This window comes from Hyperolius riggenbachi, chromosome 6 (genome assembly GCF_040937935.1).
Source record: "Hyperolius riggenbachi isolate aHypRig1 chromosome 6, aHypRig1.pri, whole genome shotgun sequence".
Taxonomy (NCBI): domain Eukaryota; kingdom Metazoa; phylum Chordata; class Amphibia; order Anura; family Hyperoliidae; genus Hyperolius; species Hyperolius riggenbachi.
Window position 1 is genome coordinate 381,951,996 of NC_090651.1, and position 20,011 is coordinate 381,972,006.

The 20,011-nt window shown below is 46.5% G+C and overlaps 1 protein-coding gene across 1 annotated transcript in view; it reads right to left on the reverse strand.

The window, feature by feature from the left end:
* LOC137522303 (uncharacterized) overlaps positions 1 to 20,011 on the reverse strand; it is an 86,374-nt gene that overhangs the window by 21,425 nt on the left and 44,938 nt on the right. The window contains exon 4 of the mRNA XM_068242335.1: positions 8,548 to 8,688. Within this exon, the coding sequence (XP_068098436.1) occupies positions 8,548 to 8,688 (141 nt within the window). The remainder of the gene's footprint in view (positions 1 to 8,547; positions 8,689 to 20,011) is intronic.

The following is a 20,011-nucleotide window of genomic DNA, read 5'->3' on the forward strand; positions in this document are numbered from 1 at the left end:
TTTTTAAAAAAAAAAACCTGTTCCTTTAAACCCGTTCCCTCCCTCCCTCCCTCCCCCGGGCCAGCCAATCATAGCGATTAGCTCTTATAGGCTTCACCCTATGAGAGCCGATCACTCTCTTGTCCCCCAGGGGGACAGCCGTGTCACACGGCTGTCCCCAGTGCAGCGCTGCTGCTGATCACATCGCTGCACCATATAAACAGACGGCGATCACGCCGTCTATCGCCGCTCGGAGACTGAAGGCCGGGCAGAGCTCCGCCCCCCAAGCAGGAGATGCGCACGCAACATGCGCGCAATCTCCTGCAAAACAGAGCCCCAGGACTTCACGCCAATTGGCGTCAGGCGGTCCTGGGGCTGCCACTGCGGCCACGCCTTTCGGCGTGCCGCGGGCAGAAAGAGGTTAAACTCATTAAAAATTGGTTTAAAAACAATTTTCTTTTGCATTTTTTTTATTTTTTCCGACCATCTGCTTAACATACGTAGTAGTGATGATAGCATGTATGGTGGTTTTTCTATTAACCGTTAAAATTGCCCTGAAATTACACAAAAATTATGTAAAATTGAAAGATTGAAAAATTACGGTTCCTAATTACATTTACAAATGAAATCAATTAAAATTTTACCCGGAGCTTTGCATAACGATTTTGCAACATAATTACAAATTATGATGCAAGATTACAGCTAGCAAAAAATGCAAAAAAACAATATTTTTTCACAAAAATTCACGAAAACGTGGAACACAACAAAACTTATTTTCAATGGGATTTTCACTCAAAAATCGAATGTAACATTACTTTCGAGTAAATTAATGCGTAAAAAATATTGGCGTATTTGCTCATCACTGGAGGTCACAGAGACGTGTCCATGGATTTGGCCCATGTTAGGTGTGTCTTGTTCTGCTGCTTTCACCCATCTGACTCCACCCCCTGCATCGGCATAGAATTCCAGAATGTGCTGAAGTCCAGCCTCTCCCACGTGTCTTGATGTGGGCTGGGAGGGCTACATTGGAAGTCCGGCCACAGGCTGCATCTCTTGCCTTATGCTGCATGGTTTACAACTCTTCTACCTTCTCCAGCCTGCCCCACTCTTCTTTGTGTGGGATGGGAGAGACACAGCAGCCATGGCCTTTGCAAACTGTCTAGGAAGAACACTGGGACAATCAGGCTGGTGGTGCTTCCACCAGACCAGCCAATAACAGCTGCCCGCTGCTCCATTTGGTAACTGGTGCCGATAGTCTTTGTGGTTGCTGTGATCTGTGCTGCGTGGGCTCTCCAGCCCACAGCACAGATCACTTTGCAGCCAGGGCGACCAGACTTCCCCCCTTTTTTCCCCATTAGGGGGATGTCCTGCTGGGGGGGTCTGATCGCCGCCGGCTATCTGCGTTTTGCAGGGAGATCCTCAAAGCCCCCCTCCTCAGCGATTTCCGCCCTCCCTCTCCTTACCTCCCTCTCCTTCATGCTGTGTAATGCGCAGGACGGAGATCCGTCCTGCGCCGCCTAGGATGGGCTTCAGCCTATCAGATGCCGGCGATTCCCGGCCAATCAGAGGCCGGGGATCGCCGATCTGCTTTATGGCACTGCTGCGCAGCAGCGCCGTATAATGTAAACAGCGGCGATTTCTCCCCGCGTGTTTACATTTCGCGTGCGAGCCGTGATCGGCGGCTCGCAGTCTGTTCACGGAGACACCCTCCGTGAACCGACATGGAACGGCCGCTCGAACGTTACCATGGAAGTACCACTTAGGACCTGCCTAACATAGTACAATAGTCATGTCTTTTACTCACTCACAGTCAACCGCTACCACAGTCCATCACAGTTTAGGACCAATTTAGGGGTAAGCCAATTAACATGTCTGTATGTTTTTGGGAGGACACTGGATTGCCCAGAGGAAATCCATGCAGACATGGGTGCTATTCATGTATGTATGGGGGCTTTGTAATCAACCACAACCATGGAAATTGACTCCATAAATGTTAATGCAAATTTGAAAAAATGGCCCATTTTGGCTGTAATTGCACAGAATTTTTGCCAAGCAAAAATTAAGCAAATTTTGGGAAGTTTGCCTGTTCATCCCTAGTGATTATAGTAGTTTGTGTTTATTGAGATGTATGCACTGAATGAAGCTCTTTTTGAACACAAAAACAGTTCTTGAAACTTTTTCCACTGTTTTTCATTTGAAAAATTGTCTTTTTACGCTCATTATCACCCCTCTTCTGAACTGCTAATAACATCTTTATTTAACTCTCCTGGCGGTTTGCTAAAAATCCGCCAGAGGGCAGCAAATCCGTTTTTTTTCTTTTTTTTTTCTTTTTCATGTAGCGAGACAAGGTCTCGCTACATGATAGCCGCTGCTCAGCTGCATCCCCCCAGCCCCTCTGATCGCCTCTGGCGATCGGAGATCAGGAGATCCTGTTCAAAGAACGGGATCTGATGGAGGGCTTCCCCCGTCGCCTTGGTGACGGGTGGGATGACGTCACTGACATCATCGACTTTGTGACGTCATAGGGGACTCCGATCCACCCCACAGCGCTGCCTGGCACTAATTGGCCAGGCAGCGCACGGGGTCTGGGGGGTGGGGCGGCCGCGGTGCGACGAATAGCAGCGGATCGGCGGATAGCGGCGGTGATCGCATTGCACACGCAGCTAGTAAAGTGCTAGCTGCGTGTAGCAAAAAAAAAATTATGCAAATCGACACAGCGGGGTCTGAGCGGTGCCTTCCGGCGGCATAGCTTACCGCCAGGGAGGTTAAATTGCTTTAAAAACGTTTTTTAGGGTAAATGAGGCATGTAACATCATTATTTTTTTAAAGGGAAACACTCATTGATGATGTGGGGACTTAAAATCCCCCCCCCCCAAAAAAAATGGCTGTCAATTAACATCAGGACTAGGTTCCAGACAGCGGTCGTGCATCCCACATTGTGTCCGAAGTCCAACCGCACATCTGGGACATGACAGTTTTCAGCCCAGACACCTCCAAAAAATTACACAGCAATTATGTTTAAATATAGGTGGTATCAGCACAGCAGCAGAAGCATGCCAGACGTGGCACTTGGCAGTGGCACATGGCACGTGGCACTTGGCATGTGGCACTTGGCATGTGGCACTTGGCACGTGGCCCTTGGCACTTGGTACTTGGCACGTGGTACTTGGTACGTGGCACTTGGCACGTGGCACTTGGCACTTGGCATGTGGCACTTGGCACATGGCACTTGGCATGTGGCACTTGGAACTTGGCACATGGCACTTGGCACTTTGCACTTGGCACTTGGCACGTGGCACTTGGCACTTGGCACGTGGCACTTGGCATGTGGCACTTGGCACATGGCACTTGGCATGTGGCACTTGGAACTTGGCACATGGCACTTGGCACTTTGCACTTGGCACGTGACAATTTGCATGTAGCACTTTGCACTTTGCATGTGGCACTTGGCACGTGGAACTTGGCACATGGCACTTGGCACGTGGCACATGGCACTTGGCACGTGGCCCTTGGCACTTTGCACTTGGCACGTGGCACTTGGCACTTTGCACTTGGCATGTGGCACTTGGCACTTTGCACTTGGAATGTGGCACTTTGCACATGGCACTTTGCACATGGCACTTTGCATGTGTCACTTTGCACTTGGCACGTGGCACTTTGCATTTGGAACTTTGCATGTTGCACATGGCACTTTGCATGTGGCACTTTGCACCTTTCACTTGGCACGTGGCACTTTGCCTTTGGCACTTTGCACTTGGCAATTGGCACTTTGCACTTGGCACGTGGCACTTTGCACTTGACACGTGGCACTTTACACTTGGCAAAAGTGCCACGTGCAAAGTGCCACCTGCCACGTGAAAAGTGCAACGGGTCAAGTGCAAAGTGCCAAGTTCAAAGTGCTATGTGCCAACTTAGTGCAAATGGCCACATGCCAAGTGCAAAGTGCCACGTGCCCAGTGCAAAGTGCCACGTGCCAAGTGCAATGTGCCACATGCCAAGTGCCACGTGGCAATTGCCACGTGACACGTGCCAAGTGCGATGTGACATGTGCCAAGTGCCACGTGACACGTGCCAAGTGCCACGTGCCAACTCCGGGACGCTCCTGGCACACATTACACCTGCTGCTGCATTGCCCTGTTCCTGCTGCCTGTGCAGCTCCCACCGCAAGGGTGCCACAGCCCACTGATACCACCTATATTTAACCCAAAACACAATTGCTGCGTAATTTTTTGGTGGTGTCTTGGCTGAAAACTGTCACGGTCCAGTTGTGCAGTTGGACTTTGGACACAATGTGGGCTGCACGACCGCTGTCTGGAACCTAGACCTGATGTTAATTGACAGCCATTTTTTTTGTGGTGGAGGGGGGGATTTTAAGTCCCCATATCATCAATTAGGGTTTCCCTTTAAAAAATAATGATGATACATGCCTCATTTACCCTAAAAACATTTTTAAAGCAATTTAAAGGACACCTTCGTGCCAAGTGCAAAGTGCCTGTGTACAAAGTGCCACGTGCCAAGTGCCACATGCCAAGTGCCACGTGCCATGTGCCAAGTGCCAAGGGCCACATGCCAAGTGCCATGTGCCAAGTGCCACGTGCCATGTGCCATGTGCCAAGTGCCATGTGCCAAGTGCCACATGCCACGTGCCAAGTGCCACGTGCCAAGTGCAAAGTGCAAAGTGCCACGTGCCAAGTGCAAAGTGCCAAGGGCCAAGGGCCACGTGCCACGTGCCACGTGCCACGTGCCATGTGCCATGTGCCAAGTGCCACAAGCCAAGTGCCACATGCCATGTGCCACTGCCAAGTGCCACATCTGGCATGCTCCTGCTGCTGTCCTGATACCGCCTATATTTAAACACAATTGCTGTGTAATTGTTTGGAGGTGTCTGTGCTGAAAACTGTCATGTCCCAGATGTACGGTTGGACAATGTGGGATGCACGACCGCTGTCTGGAACCTAGTCCTGATGTTCATTGACAGCCATTTTTGGGGGGGAGGGGGGGATTTTAAGTCCCCACATCATCAATGAGTGTTTCCCTTTAAAAAATAATGATGCTACATGCCTCATTTACCCTAAAAAACGTTTTTTAAAGCAATTTAAAGGACACTTCCGTTTTTTTCTATCCAGATATCCGAATCCGCCCGGTTACCCCGGATACTGAGGTCAGATGTCCGATTCTATTCGGATACCCAAAAGGTCCGATCCGGATATCCGATCTGGATCCAGATATCTGGGTATCCGGATCTGGGTCAATCCGGATTTTGAAAATGGGTATCCGAGCAGCACTAATGGGTATATCTGGTAAGCCGTGTCCTTGCTCCCACTGATGTCACCATACAGGGTGACATGGCAATGCAGGCACAGTGAAATTCCAGAAGTGAACCGGAGGCAGGCCCTGAGCATCGGTGAGTGGCTGTGCGGGCACAGGACGTCAGCGGGGGGGGGGGGCATCGGTGAGTGGCTGCATGGGCACAGGATGTCTGTGGGGGACCATTAGAAGCCCCGGGTAATTTCAACTCATTTTCCTTTAAGGTTCCTAACATTTTTAATACTTAAGCTGTGTCGCTTTGATACTGCAGTAACTTTTTAAATTACTTTATACCATCGTAGTGAAATATATCTTGGTTTTTTTTTCAGTTCAATTTCTTGGGGTAATATTTTTTTTTTATTAGATTGTTTTTTGGCCCTTCCCAGTTAAAATGACACCCCATATGCCCTATTTTATTACTAGCTGAGCATAAAAACAAAAATACTTGACCGGCACCATCCAAGGTCAACTGCTTTTGTTTTGATACTGATCTGGTGTGCTGCCAGATCCACCTTGGCACATCCCATTTTTTTCCACGAAGGTGTGCTTCACTTACCCACTTATCACTAGCTGAGCATGTGGCAGACCGATATCCCCAGCCTGGCGTCTGTACCGATCGGATGCGCTCGCTAGGGCGACAGTTCTGTACAGATGCATCGCTAGGCAGTGGTGAAACATCTGTAGAGCATAGGGCCCCAAACTTTCGCCCTAGAGTAGTAGGGTGAGGTTTACCTACACAATCTGCTCAAATCAATAACTGTTGAATACCCTCCTACTACATGGATGTGGTAAAATTGGTCAGTGATTGGCCAATCATAATTGAAAATGTGTACCAGGCTTAAAGGGATACTGTAGGGTGGTCGGGGGAAAATGAGCTGAACTTGCCCCGGGCTTCTAATGGTCCCCCGCAGACATCCTATGTTGGCGCAGCCACTCACTGATGCTCTGGCCCCGCCTCCGGTTCATTTCTGGAATTTCTGACTTTAAAGTCAGAAAACCACTGCGCCTGCACGCCCGTGTCCTCGCTCCCGCTGATGTCACCAGGAGTGTACTGCGCAGACACAGACCATACTGGGCCTGCGCTGTGCGCTCTTGATGACATCAGCGGGATCGAAGACACGGCAACGCAGGCGCAGTGGTTTTCAGACTTTAAAGTCTGAAATTCCAGAAGTGAACCGGAGGCGGGGCCGGAGCATCGGTGAGTGGCTGCGCGGGCACAGGATGTCTGCGGGGGACCGTTAGAAGCCCCGGGTAAGTTCAATTCATTTTCCCCTGACCCCCCTACAGTATCCCTTTAAGGAATACAAATACCAGGAAAGGTCTGTATTCTGCTGCTTCTACACATACAATTAATTATCTCTTGCGTTAGGCTGCATACACATATCCAATTTTTATTAGCCAATCACTGGCCAAATTTGCCACCTCCATCAGGCCCGGTCCACCCATGATGCCAAGTAAGGCAACTTCCTCAGGCAGCAGAAGTCTGCGGGCAGCACCAGGCAGAAACAGGAAGTGAAGAGAGTGCCTGGCCAACCTATACTGGGTGCAACTGTACCTGGCTAACCTATACTGGGGCAACTGTACCTAGCTACCAATACAAGGGGCACCTATAACTTGATACCTACCTATACTGAGGGTGTTTTTGGGGTATAACCGCAATTATAATGTGTCGGGTGTGAGGAAAATCCTCACAAGCTTGCCACAGGTAGCAAAAAGTCTAGAACCAGCTGCGACTTCCATGGTGTATGAGGACCAACAGATTTTTAATACTATGAACACATTTTGTTGGTAAGCTCTCATGGAAGAGGTAAGATTGGCCAAACATTGTCTAATCATAATGGTAGGTGTTTTTTTGTTTCCAGTCTAAGTTTTCTTGAAGGTATTTTAAGTACTCGGAGGTGTAAGAACGGTCACACAATAAAGACTACAGTGAAGTTCTACTATTCTAATGATTGCTAAAACGTGGAAATGAATGCATTTATGAAAATTGGGGAGGGCAACAAAGAGGTATTTTTTTTCTGCAATATGTACCTGACGTACCTAATCAGGGGCAAAAACAGGATTTTCAAGGGGGGAATTCCTGAAAGATCTCCCTCAGCCATGCATAATATAGTATAAGAATATGGTAGGATATCATGCTGGGTATACACAATGCAATTTTCCATCCGACTGACAAGAACTGACAATTATTTACTAAATGTCCGATTTGCTCCTGATCGACAACGGGATCAATCAGGAGCAGTTTTGATACAGATAATAATGAGGACAGCTGACATTGCTAATGAAGGGGAAAGTTAAGCATTCACACAGCAGGGCACAGGGCTGTGCTCATACCTGACTCTGTTAAGTTCCCCAGAGCTACTGCATGCTTTGTACACACACTGCTGCTCCATGCTCTGTACACACACTGCTGCTCCATGCTCTGTACATACACTGCTGCTCCATGCTTTGTACACACCCTGCTGCTCCATGCTCTGTACATACACTGCTGCTCCATGCTCTGTACACACACTGCTGCTCCATGCTCTGTACACACGCTGCTGCTCCATGCTCTGTACACACACTGCTGCACCATGCTCTGTACATACACTGCTGCTCCATGCTCTGTACACACGCTGCTGCTCCATGCTCTGTACACATACTGCTGCTCCATGCTCTGTACACACGCTGCAGCTCCATGCTCTGTACACATACTGCTACTCCATGCTCTGTACACACGCTGCAGCTCCATGCTCTGTACACATACTGCTGCTCCATGCTCTGTACATACACTGCTGCTCCATGCTCTGTACACACACTGCTGCTCCATGCTCTGTACACACGCTGCTGCTCCATGCTCTGTACACACACTGCTGCTCCATGCTCTGTACACACGCTGCTGCGCCATGCTCTGTACACACATTGCTGCTCCATGCTGTGTGCACACATTGCTGCTTTATGCTCTGTACATACACTGCTGCTCCATGCTCTGTACACACACTGCTGCTCCATGCTCTGTACACACGCTGCTGCTCCATGCTCTGTACACATACTGCTGCTCCATTCTCTGTACACATGCTGCTGCTCTATCCAAAGTCAACTGTAGCAGGGAAAGAAAGGGGGCAGTGCTGTGAGCTGCAGGATACCTGCAGATATTCTGGTGTCTCGGCCCTGGTCTAAGGGTTGATTCTGGGCAGCTGTAATCTCCCCCTGTGTTTGCCTAAGCTAATTAATGTAACTGACATACAGGACTTCAGCACAAGGGGATTGTCTCTCACTCACCCATCATGACCATCTTTTGATACTTCAGGCAGTATTTCTCCTCTCCGGTACAGGCCATCGAGTTCTGGGTTTCACAATCACTCGTTTCACCATAACAGGCTGGGCAAAAAACTCCGTTCTTGGTTTTGTTATCCGCTGGCACTTAATGCGAAAAATGTAAGAAATGAGACAGTTTTTTCAAGTAATTCTTTTTTTTTTCTTTTTTTACTGGTCAATCTACATACGTTGAACATGTATTGAATTTCCTTTGAAAGTAACTGTGTGTGTGTGTGTGTGTGTGTGTGTGTGTGTGTGTGTGTGTGTGTGTGTGTGTGTGTGTGTGTGTGTGTGTGTGTGTGTGTGTGTGTGTGTTTGTGTGTGTGTGTGAGTGTGTGTATGTGTGTGTGTGTGTGTGTGTGGTATGTGTGTGTGTGGGGGGGGGGGGGGTATGTGTGTGTGTGTGTGTGTGTGGTGTGTGGTGTGTGTGTGTGTGTGTGTGTGTGTGTGTGTGTGTGTGTGTGTGTGTGTGTGTGTGTGTGTGTGTGTGTGTGTGTGTGTCACACAGAGATATCCTATATAGTACTTTCAATCACAAATACAGTTGCAAGCTAAGCATTGATTCCGATAGACAGTGTGCTGGCTTGCTTGAAATAGTTTGAAGAGTATAGTAGAACTACAAGGGCCAGCAACTGACTGTGTCCTGTATGCAGTGTGCAATCCACACAGACAGATATCGATAACAGATACAGTTGGAAGCTTAGCACAGATTATGATGATAGACAGTGTGCTGGCTTGTAATAGATAGAAGAAAATAGTAGAACTGCAAGGCCCAGCAATGACTCAGGTCACACACACACACACACACACACACACACACACACACACACACACACACACACACACACACACACACAGATTAGAATATGAGCCCTCAAAAGGGTTTATGTTTTGGGGTGGTTTCAGCAATAAAGAACAGCCTAGCTAACCATCCCTGTCTCTCTGTGGGCTGTATGCAGTGTCACCCACAAAGGGATCTATGGTATAGTACGTTAAATCACAGATACAGTGGAAAAGTATGCACTGGTATAATAGAGTGTGCTGCCATTGGTGGGCCTACAAATCCCAGCTGGCCTGGCAACTGTCTGTGGGCTCTATCTATGCAGGGGGCAAACCCAGGATTCTCAAAAGGGGGGGGGGATTCCTGAAAAGTCTCCCTCAGCCACGCACGTATGATAATATGGTAGGGCATCATGCTGGGTACGTATCATACAATTTACCATCCATCTGACAGGATCTGACAATTATATCCTAAATGTCTGATCTGCTCTCGATCAACAACAGAATCATTTAGGAACAGTTTGGATACAGATAATAATGAGGACAGCCAACATTGATAATGAAGGGGAAAGTGAATCATTCACCCAGCAGGGCACAGGGCTGTGCTCATACCTGACTCTGTAATGTGTTAAGATCCCCAGAGTTGCTCCATGTTCTGTACACACACTACTGCTACATTGATTCAAAGTCAACTGTAGCAGGAAAAGAAAGGGGGTGGGGCTGTGAGCTGCAGGATACCTGCAGATATTCTTGTGTCTCAACTTGTGCCTGTCACTAGATACTGCACCGGCCCTGGTCTGAGGGGGGATTCTGGGCAGCTGTAATCCCCCCCCCCCTTGCATTTGCCTATAAGTGTCACCCACAAAGACAGCTATGCTTTAGTAAGTTAAATCACAAATACAGTGGAAAGATATGCAATTGTATGGTAATACAGTGTGCTGCCAGTGGTAGGACTACAATTCCCAGCTGGCCTGGCAACTGTCTGTGGGCTCTATCTATGCAGTGTCACTCACAAAGACAGCTATGCTTTAGTAAGTTAAATCACAAATACAGTGAAAAGATATGCAATGGTAATACAGAGTGTGGTGGGCCTGGCACAGTACAGAAACTAGGCCCAGCTGCGACAGGGTTGTATCTATGCCTGTCTGTGGTGACACACAAAAAAAACACATCAGAAGAATATTAGCTCTCAAAAGAGCTTTTGTGGGGTGCTTTCAGCAACAAAATTCAGCGAGGAGCACGCTAACAACAGCCTAACTAACACTTTCCCTATCTCCAAATGTCTCTCCTTTTCTCTCACTATAGCAAGATCAGCAGACTTAGAACATGACCGACGCTACAGCATTTTTATAGGGGGGGGCGGGGGTACATGGGTGAGCGCAGCCTGATTGGCTGCCATGTGTCTGCTGACTGTGATGTAGATGGTCAAAGTTTAGCCCAATGATGAGGTATAGGAGGCAGGTCGAACATGCTATGTATTCGCTACCCGCCGCGGGCTCCAGGTAGCTGATATCCGTGTGAACTACCCGCCGGTGCAACCGTTCGGGCCATCTCTACTGGGAAGATGGGTTATTTTTACCCAAGGCAATGTGTGCTCATAAGCAATGCCTGCAGACTGATGCGTCCTTTGGAGGAGAGCACTGTTAGAATTTAAGTATGATATGCTTGAATTCGGAGGCCTCAGTCACTTTACATAACTGGTTTAGTAAAAGGACTTGTTCTGCAGAGTATCTCTTTAAAGAGTAACTGTCAGGCTGCAAAAGCTAATTTAAACCTCTATTCTCCTGTGTTAAACAGTTTAAAAGGAAGCCAAAAAGGCAATACTGAAGTTAAAAATCTCTCTTACTGTGATGTGTGCTGAACAGCAAGGCTGTTATTCCCAAGCTCTGAAGGAGGCCGGCAGGACGCATAACAGATACTGCAAAGCATTCTGGGGCTGCTTCTCCCCAGTGCACTACCTTGGGTTATCCGCTTCATTTCCCTATCACGCCCTAAAGCTGCTTTCACAGTGAGAAGTTACAGGCTCATGTTACAGCAGCTTCTAACAGCAGCCTAAACTCACAACAGCTTTTTTGTGAGTGGAATCTTTAGGAACCAGGGAGGATATGACATCACAATTGGCTTCATAGGAGACAGACAAACATGGAACCTGCCATGAGCTGTCAGGAGCATCATTCTCTGCAAATACTATATACAAATTCTGTGAAATCCAAACGTGGACAGTGAAATGCATATGTAATGTAGGTACAGCCAATATTTAGCTACTGATATATGTGTTTTTTTCTCTGAGACCCTATACCTAACAGCTCCTCTTTAAGGAGAATTTCTTTTAGAGAGAAATAAAGACATTTGGAGAAATTACAGTTCTGATGAACAATGTGCTCTGAATTCACAAGGCCATAGCAGAGATATCCAGTGTGTAGGCCAGACGAACTGACTCCAAACAACATAAACATGAGCCATTGTTATAAAAAAAATTCTCACAAGTACATTAAACAATGTTCTCCTAAGAACAAGGGAGCGGGTCATTTTTCCAGTGCATGTGCAGTAAAGACTGTGCTTATCATGATATCACGTGTTCTTATTAGCCAGTAGCAGGCGATGGGTTATGGATCCATCCCTGCTGGATGATGTCACATTTAACTCTTTAGAGGCTGGTATAAAACATCCAACGGGCTCCAGAGAGCCAGTTCTGACATCCAATTTTAATTTCAACTTTACTCTTATTACTAACTTTCCGTAACTGCATGCTGTATATGCTAAGTGCAACTAGCATAGATGTACCATAAGAGAAAGCCTGGTCTATTCACAAGGGATAGACCAAGTTTGCATAGAATGCATAAGATTCTACAGGCCGATTGCTTTGCTGAGGGAACAAAGCGATAAGCATCTGTATATTTGTTTTACGATTAAACTCCTGAACTCCTGCTCTACGTCTTTTTTCTTGAACGTACCTTGTGACTTGTGCTTGAGCAGACCATGGATAAATGAGAGCGTGAAGAAGAGGAAGCCTTCATGCTGTCTCAAATTAGAGAGGGGGCAATTTCATCATCTGCTGAACCTGGGCACAAGGAGGAGTCTGAGGAGGATCTATCAGGGGAGGACTGGCCAGGGGGGAAGGGGGGAGATGTCCCCCCAGGCTGCCTCTCCTTTAATGATTTAGGGCTGGCCGATCCACCAACTGCTTCGATAATTATCCAATCAAATGAAAATCTGTGCTGCCACAAGCATGCCCAATCAACAACTTGACTTATTTCGGGTGGAAAGTAGTTGAATGTATCAATCTGAGATGCTAGTAAATCTCGGGCACGATGTATTCGTTAAGTGCGATAATAACAAACTATGTACGCAATGGAAACCCCAGCGTTTTCCCTCAAAATCTATTATGTACCCCGCGGTGCCTGTGCATTTATACTTTACCTGTCATGCTGTCCTTCGAGTATCCTTGATGTATTTCTACCCTGGCACATCATGCCTCTTACTCCAGTCCTCATGTCCGCCCTGGCCACAGGAACATCTATCCTGCACTGTCCGCCACCACACAGAATGTCATTTAGTCCTACTTTAATTTACTTTACTATTATTAGTTTATTGTAATTACCCTAGCACATGCCATGTATTTCTGGCCTCTGATCTACAAAAATATTTATTTGGCAGGTAGTTGTCCAATTTTTATGTCTTCTGTCTCATACAGAGGTTGAAGCAGAGGCATAACTAGAAATCACTGGGCCCCCCTACAAAACTTTGGATGGGGCCCCCTCCCTACGCTTTCTGACTGAGAACCAATGTTATTCAATTGGCTAATTCAGACTAGACTTGAATGTTTTTTTCCCAATGCAGACTTCTACAGCATCACTACTGTACAGAGTCCTTGAGGAGGGGTATTGAGGTTGGAAACTGGGTGCTGTACACAAGATGAATACTATAACCAATAACTATAAATTACTATAGATTCAGCGTCATCATGGTCAGGTGCAAGCACTGGTAAAACAGAACCATCAAAAAACACACACACGGCCACAGACCAGCATATCACTGCACACTGCCAATTCAAAAATGACTATCCATGAACTGCAAAATATTAGTTCAAAAAAATAGGAAAATCTTTATTGAATAGAATATCTATAAATTGTCAATTTGCACAACTCAAGCGATTGCTATCACCCCACCCCCACCCCTTAACCCATTAAAACCCAGCCATAAATAGACCTATATTGGTACATCCATGTCCCTCTAATTAAGTATGTGAGGTATTCCAGACCACAGTATCATTAATCCCTGTAGCCAGGTAAAAAAGAAAATGATACACACTCACAGAGGTAACAATACAAAAATTATAGAGACCAATATGATCGAAATGTAGGCGGACACCGATTAGCTACCAATCAAAAACAAGTGTGGGACCACTATAGTTACACTAGGCAAGGTAGGAAAGCCCAAAATATTGCTGGACTACATCTAACCTTAGCTACACTGTAAACTGTATAGCTACCTATAAGCTAGACTGCTAATGTTGTTATAGTAAGGCAAAAAAGGCGCATGCGCACAAAAAAGAGAGAAAAAGGATGTGGTACCACTTTAAATAGCATGCTTCAAATCATTGAGATTCATCTCACATATTGTCCAATAACATCCAAGCTATATGCTGCAATCTTTACCCTTAGGTCATATAGATACAGTTTCTCCTAGTAAGCAAACATGCGTCAATTTGAGAGCTATGCACAGATAACAGCAAGCCGGAAACTGTCCTTTTGTATTTCAACACAGATGGCAATCTTCCCCCTTAGGTCATATAAATACAGTTTCTCCAAGTATGCAAGCATGCGTCCTTCATCAAACGCATAAGTAGTACATTCATCAATTTGAGAGCTATGCACAAATAACAGCAAGCTGGAAACTGTCCTTTTTGCATTTCAACACGGATGACAGGAAATACGCGGAAATACGCGGAAATACGTGAAAACGTTCTGACGAAGCTCCGGGGGCGGGGGAAATGCATCAACACAAGTCATGGACTTAGATGAACGCCGAGCCGCCATGCCAGCGTGGTAGACATACCACGGAGAACTGATATAAGTCTGGGCCCAGCTACACTAGGACTATCATACTGGTACAATCTATATATATAAAATCGGATGTATGTATGTGTGTGTGTGTGTGTGTGTGTGTGTGTGTGTGTGTGTGTGTGTGTGTGTGTGTGTGTGTGTGTGTGTGTGTGTGTGTGTGTGTGTGTGTGTGTGTGTGTGTGTGTGTGTGTGTGTGTGTGTGTGTGTGTGTGTGTGTGTGTGTGTGTGTGTGTGTGTGTGTGTGTGTGTGTGTGTGTGTGTGTGTGTGTGTGTGTGTGTATGTGCCGCGATCACTCGAAAACGGCTTGACCGATTTGAACGAAACTTGGTACACAGATCCCTTACTACCTGGGATGATAGGTTCTGGGGGTCTCGCGGCCCCCCTGCACACCTGGGCGGAGCTACAAACAGCAAATCAGATTTCACCCATTCAAGTCAATGGAAAAAATTTAAAAGGCTGCCATTCTCACAGTAATCAAGCCACAGTCCCCACACTTGGCACAGGTGGTCACTTGGTGACCGAGGTTACAAATCCAGGAAAAGTGGGCGGAGCATAAAACAGCCAATCAAATTTCAGCCGTTCATTTTAAATAGGAAAATGTAAACTGCAGCCATTCTTAGAATGTTAATCGCAGAGTTCTCAAACTTGCCACAGTTGGTCACTGGGTGAATGCAATTAAGATTCAAGAAAATGGGTGGAGCCTACAACAGCCAATCAAAATTCACTAATTGATTTTCAAGGGGAATATTTAAACTGCTGCCATTCTTACACTGTTAATGGCAGAGGCTTCAAACATTGGGTGACTGGGGTCCAAATTCACTAAAGGGGCGGGGCCACATACAGCCAATCAGATTTCCTTGGTGGATAAACTGCTTCCATTCACGCATTTTTGATGCCAGGAACCTGAAAGCTCACAAATGTGGTCATTGAGTGACTATGTGTCACTCAATGACCACATTCCGAAGATGGGGTCCCTACATCTCTGCAAACCAGAGTTACAGGGGTCCAAAATTGGTAAAATCCCCCATAGGATTTCATTGGGCCTCCTATTTACCGTTCCAAAATCTCACACCATTTCAAAGGGCAATGGCTCAGTCAGCAGTGGCAAAACTCACCAGTCATGTTCCCCCTAAGGGTCCCTACAATGCTAGAAAATTTGGTACTGCTGAGCCATTGCCCTTTGAAAAGATGTGAGATTTTGGACAGTGAAATAGGGAGGCAATGCAATCCTATGGGGGATTTTACCAATTTTGGACCCCTGTAACTCTGGTTTGCAGAGATGTAGGGACCCCATCTTTGGAATCCAAGTCTAACAATATGTCTTCTACCTGCATGAGACATTTCGTGAGATTAAGACTTTGCTAACGGCCATTGCTGCGATTTATGTACGCCACCATCACTACCATTGAAATAGCCCAAATAAACAGGTTTTTGTGACCCTAGGCTATGACCTCTTCGGCCTAGGGGCCCGAAACTCACCTGTCATGTTCCCCCTAAGGGTCCCTACAATGCTAGAAAATTTGGTACTGCTGAGCCATTGCCCTTTGAAAAGATGTGAGATTTTGGACAGTGAAATAGGGAGGCAATGCAATCCTATGGGGGATTTTACCAATTTTGGACCCCTGTAACTCTGGTTTGCAGAGATGTAGGGACCCCATCTTTGGAATCCAAGTCCAACAATATGTCTTCTACCTGCATGAGACATTTCGTGAGATTCAGACTTTGCTAACGGCCATTGCTGCGATTTATGTACGCCACCATCACTACCATTGAAATAGCCCAAATAAACAGGTTTTTGTGACCCTAGGCTATGACCTCTTCGGCCTAGGGGCCCGAAACTCACCAGTCATGTTCCCCCTAAGGGTCCCTACAATGCTAGAAAATTTGGTACTGCTGAGTAATTGCCCTTTGAAAAGATGTGAGATTTTGGAAAGTGAAATAGGGAGGCAATGAAATCCTATGGGGGATTTTACCAATTTTGGACCCCTGTAACTCTGGTTTGCAGAGATGTAGGGACCCCATTTTTGGAATCCAAGTCTAACAATATGTCTTCTACCTGCATGAGACATTTCGTGAGATTCAGACTTTGCTAACGGCCATTGCTGCGATTTATGTACGTCACCATCACTACCATTGAAATAGCCCAAATAAACAGGTTTTTGTGACCCTAGGCTATGACCTCTTCGGCCTAGGGGCCCGAAACTCACCAGTAATGTTCCCCCTAAGGGTCCCTACAATGCTAGAAAATTTGCCACTGCTGAGTAATTGCCCTTTGAAAAGATGTGAGATTTTGGAACTGTAAATAGGAGGCCCAATGAAAGCCTATGGGGGATTTTACCAAATTTGGAGCCCTGTAACTCTGGTTTGCAGAGATGTAGGGACCCCATCTTTGGAGCCCAAGTCTAACAATATGTCTTCTACCTGCATGAGACATTTCGTGAGATTCAGACGTTGCTAACGGCCATTGCTGCGATTTATGTACGTCAGACTCGCCACCATTGAAATTGCCCAAATAAACAGGTTTTGTGACCCTAGGCTATGACCTCTTCAGCCTAGGACTGCATTGAACGCGACCCACGCATTGTGCGCATTCTGGACAACACCAATTACTGGGTTTATACCCTTCTGGATCCACGGTACAAACACAATGTTCCAAAACTGCTTGAAGAAAGAGCCAGACAGGTCAAAATGGAAGAATACCAGCAGGCCCTTGTGGAGACTTTAGAGAGGAGATTGACATCCTCCCCCTCCTCTAGCCAGTTGTACGCCGACAGACTGACTTCCGCAAACCCAGGACGACCAGGAGGGCAGCAAACAACACAAGCCGCAGGTAGTGCCCAAAAGGGAATGGTATCGGCAGTGTCCTTGGAGTGGGAAAATTTTCTGACACCCATGCAGCAGCACACAGAACAGCAAGCGTGCAGATCCACCTCCAACACCGATCGCCTGGAGAAGATGGTCAAGGACTACATGTCAGATGGCGTAGCTGTGTTGAACAATCCATCTGCACCCTTCAACTATTGGGTATCGAAGCTAGACACCTGGCACAAACTGGCAATGTACGCAATAGAGGTGCTGGCTTGCCCGGCAGCCAGCGTTATGTCGGAACGCTGTTTCAGTGCTGCCGGAGGCATCGTCACAGATCGGCGGCGTATCCGCCTCTCCACAGAAAATGCAGACCGTCTGACTCAAATTAAAATGAATCAATCCTGGATTGGAAACGACTACGCAACACTCCCGGACCCCAACCAAGTAACATGAACAATGAACATCTGTGATGGGTTAGCGTTTCCGGTCCCTGTTTATTGAACCTCTCATCTGTATTACATTTATGACTGCATGGCGACAAAATGCAAATTGCTATCCGCACGCTTCTTGTCCTCATGCAAGGCCTGGGTTGTTGTGTCTCAAAGCGTGACCTTCTCCTCCTGCGCCACCCTCCTCCTGTTCCATCACGTGTGCTGCTGCTGGGTTAGCGTTACCGGTCCCTTTTCCTGGAACCTCTTATATGTATTACATTTATGACTGCATGCCGACAAAAAGCATGTTACCTGTGCAAAGAAAACAGACATGTCCCGCATTTAAAAGACAGTTTTCCCTTTGAAACTTTAAAATCGATTTTCTCAAAAACTATAAGCTCTTTTTGCTAATTTTTTTTTTCTCTTGTACCCACTCCCAAGGTGCACATACCCTGTAAATTTGGGGTATGTAGCATATAAGGAGGCTTTACAAAGCACAAAAGTTCGGGTCCCCATTGACTTCCATTATGTTCGGAGTTCGGCCATGTTCGGCCCGAACCCGAACATCTAGATGTTCGCCCAACACTACACGTGACCCGTTCGGCCAATCACAGCGCTAGCCGAACGTTCGGGTAACGTTCGGCCATGCGCTCTTAGTTCGGCCATATGGCCGAACAGTTTGGCCGAACACCGTCAGGTGTTCGGCCGAACCCAAACATCACCCGAACAGGGTGATGTTCTGCAGAACCCGAACAGTGGCGAACACTGTTCGCCCAACACTATCAGTCACTGGGTGACTAGGGCCCAAACTCAGAAAGGTGGCGGAGCCACAAACAGCCAATAAGATTTGTTTATTTTTCAATGGGAATATACAAAGTATTGATACCAAGGACCCCAAAGCTGATAAACTTGATAATTGAGTGACTGTATGTCAAGGTTAGAAAAAGGGGTCGGTGCCAACAACTACATTTTTAACATGGCAGGGTTCCCAAACTTTACACAATTGGCCACTAGGAGACTGGGATGAATATTCAGAAATGTGGGTGGAGCCTAAAACAGCCAATCAAAATGTACCTATTGATTTTCAAGGGGACTATTCACATTGCTACCATTCTTACACTGTTGATGGCAGAGGGTTCAAACCTGATACAGTCAGTCATTGGGTGACTGGGGTCCAAATTCACTAAAGGGGTGGAGCCACAAACAGCCTATCAGATTTGTTAGATTGATTTCAGCCATTCTGTTATTGGCAGGGTTCTCAAACGTGACACAGTTGGCCACTGGGTGACTGGGACTAATATTCAGGAAAGTGGGTGGAGCCTACAGCAGCCAATCAAAATTCACCTTTTGATTTTCAAGGGGAATATTGCAACTGCAACCATTCTTACACTGTTAATGGCAGAGGCCTCAAACCTGCTACAGTCGGTCGTCAAGTGTCTGGGGTTCAAATTCAGTAAAGGGGCGGAGCCAAAAACAGCCAGATTTATTTGCTGGATAAACTGCTTCCATCACCACAATTTTGATGCCAGGAACCCAAAAGCTCACAAACTTGGTCATTGTGTAGTGACTGTGTGTCCAGGTTACAAAAAGTGGGAGGAGTTAAAACAGATTTTTCTGGGAAATTGTAAACTGCAGCCCTTCTTCACTGTTAATGGAAGGGTTCTCAAACTTAGCATAGCTGCTTACTGGGTGACTGGGATTAATGTTCAGAAAAGTGGGTGGAACCTAAAAATGCCAATCAAAAATCACATGTCGCTTTTCAAGGAGAAAATTACAATTGCTGCCATTCTTGCACTGTTAATGGCACAAGCCTCAGACCTGGTACAGTTGGTCATTGGGTCACAGGGGATCAAATTCAGAAAAGGGGACAGAGCCACAAACAGTGAATCAGATTGGTTTCATTTCATGGGAAAATACAAATTATTGATGCCAAGGACCCCAAAGCTCACAAACTTGGTCATGCCAAAAACAAATTTCACTGGGAAAGTGTAAACTGCAGCCCTTCTTAAACTGTTTATGGCAGGGTTCCCAAACTTTGCCCAGATGGTCACTGAGTGACTGAGATTAATATTCAGGGAAGTGGGTGGAACCTATAATAGCCAATCAAAATTCACCTGTTGATTTTCAAGTGGATAATTTCAATTGCTGCCATTTTTCCACTGTTAATAGCAGATGCCTCAAACCTGCTACAGTTGGTCATTGGGTGACTGGGGTTTAAATGCTGGAGAGGGGGTGAAGCCACAAACAGCCAATCTGATTTGTTTAATTTCTATTGGAATATACAAATTATTGATGCCAAGGACCCCAAAGCTCACAAACTTGGTAATTGAGTGTTTGTCCGT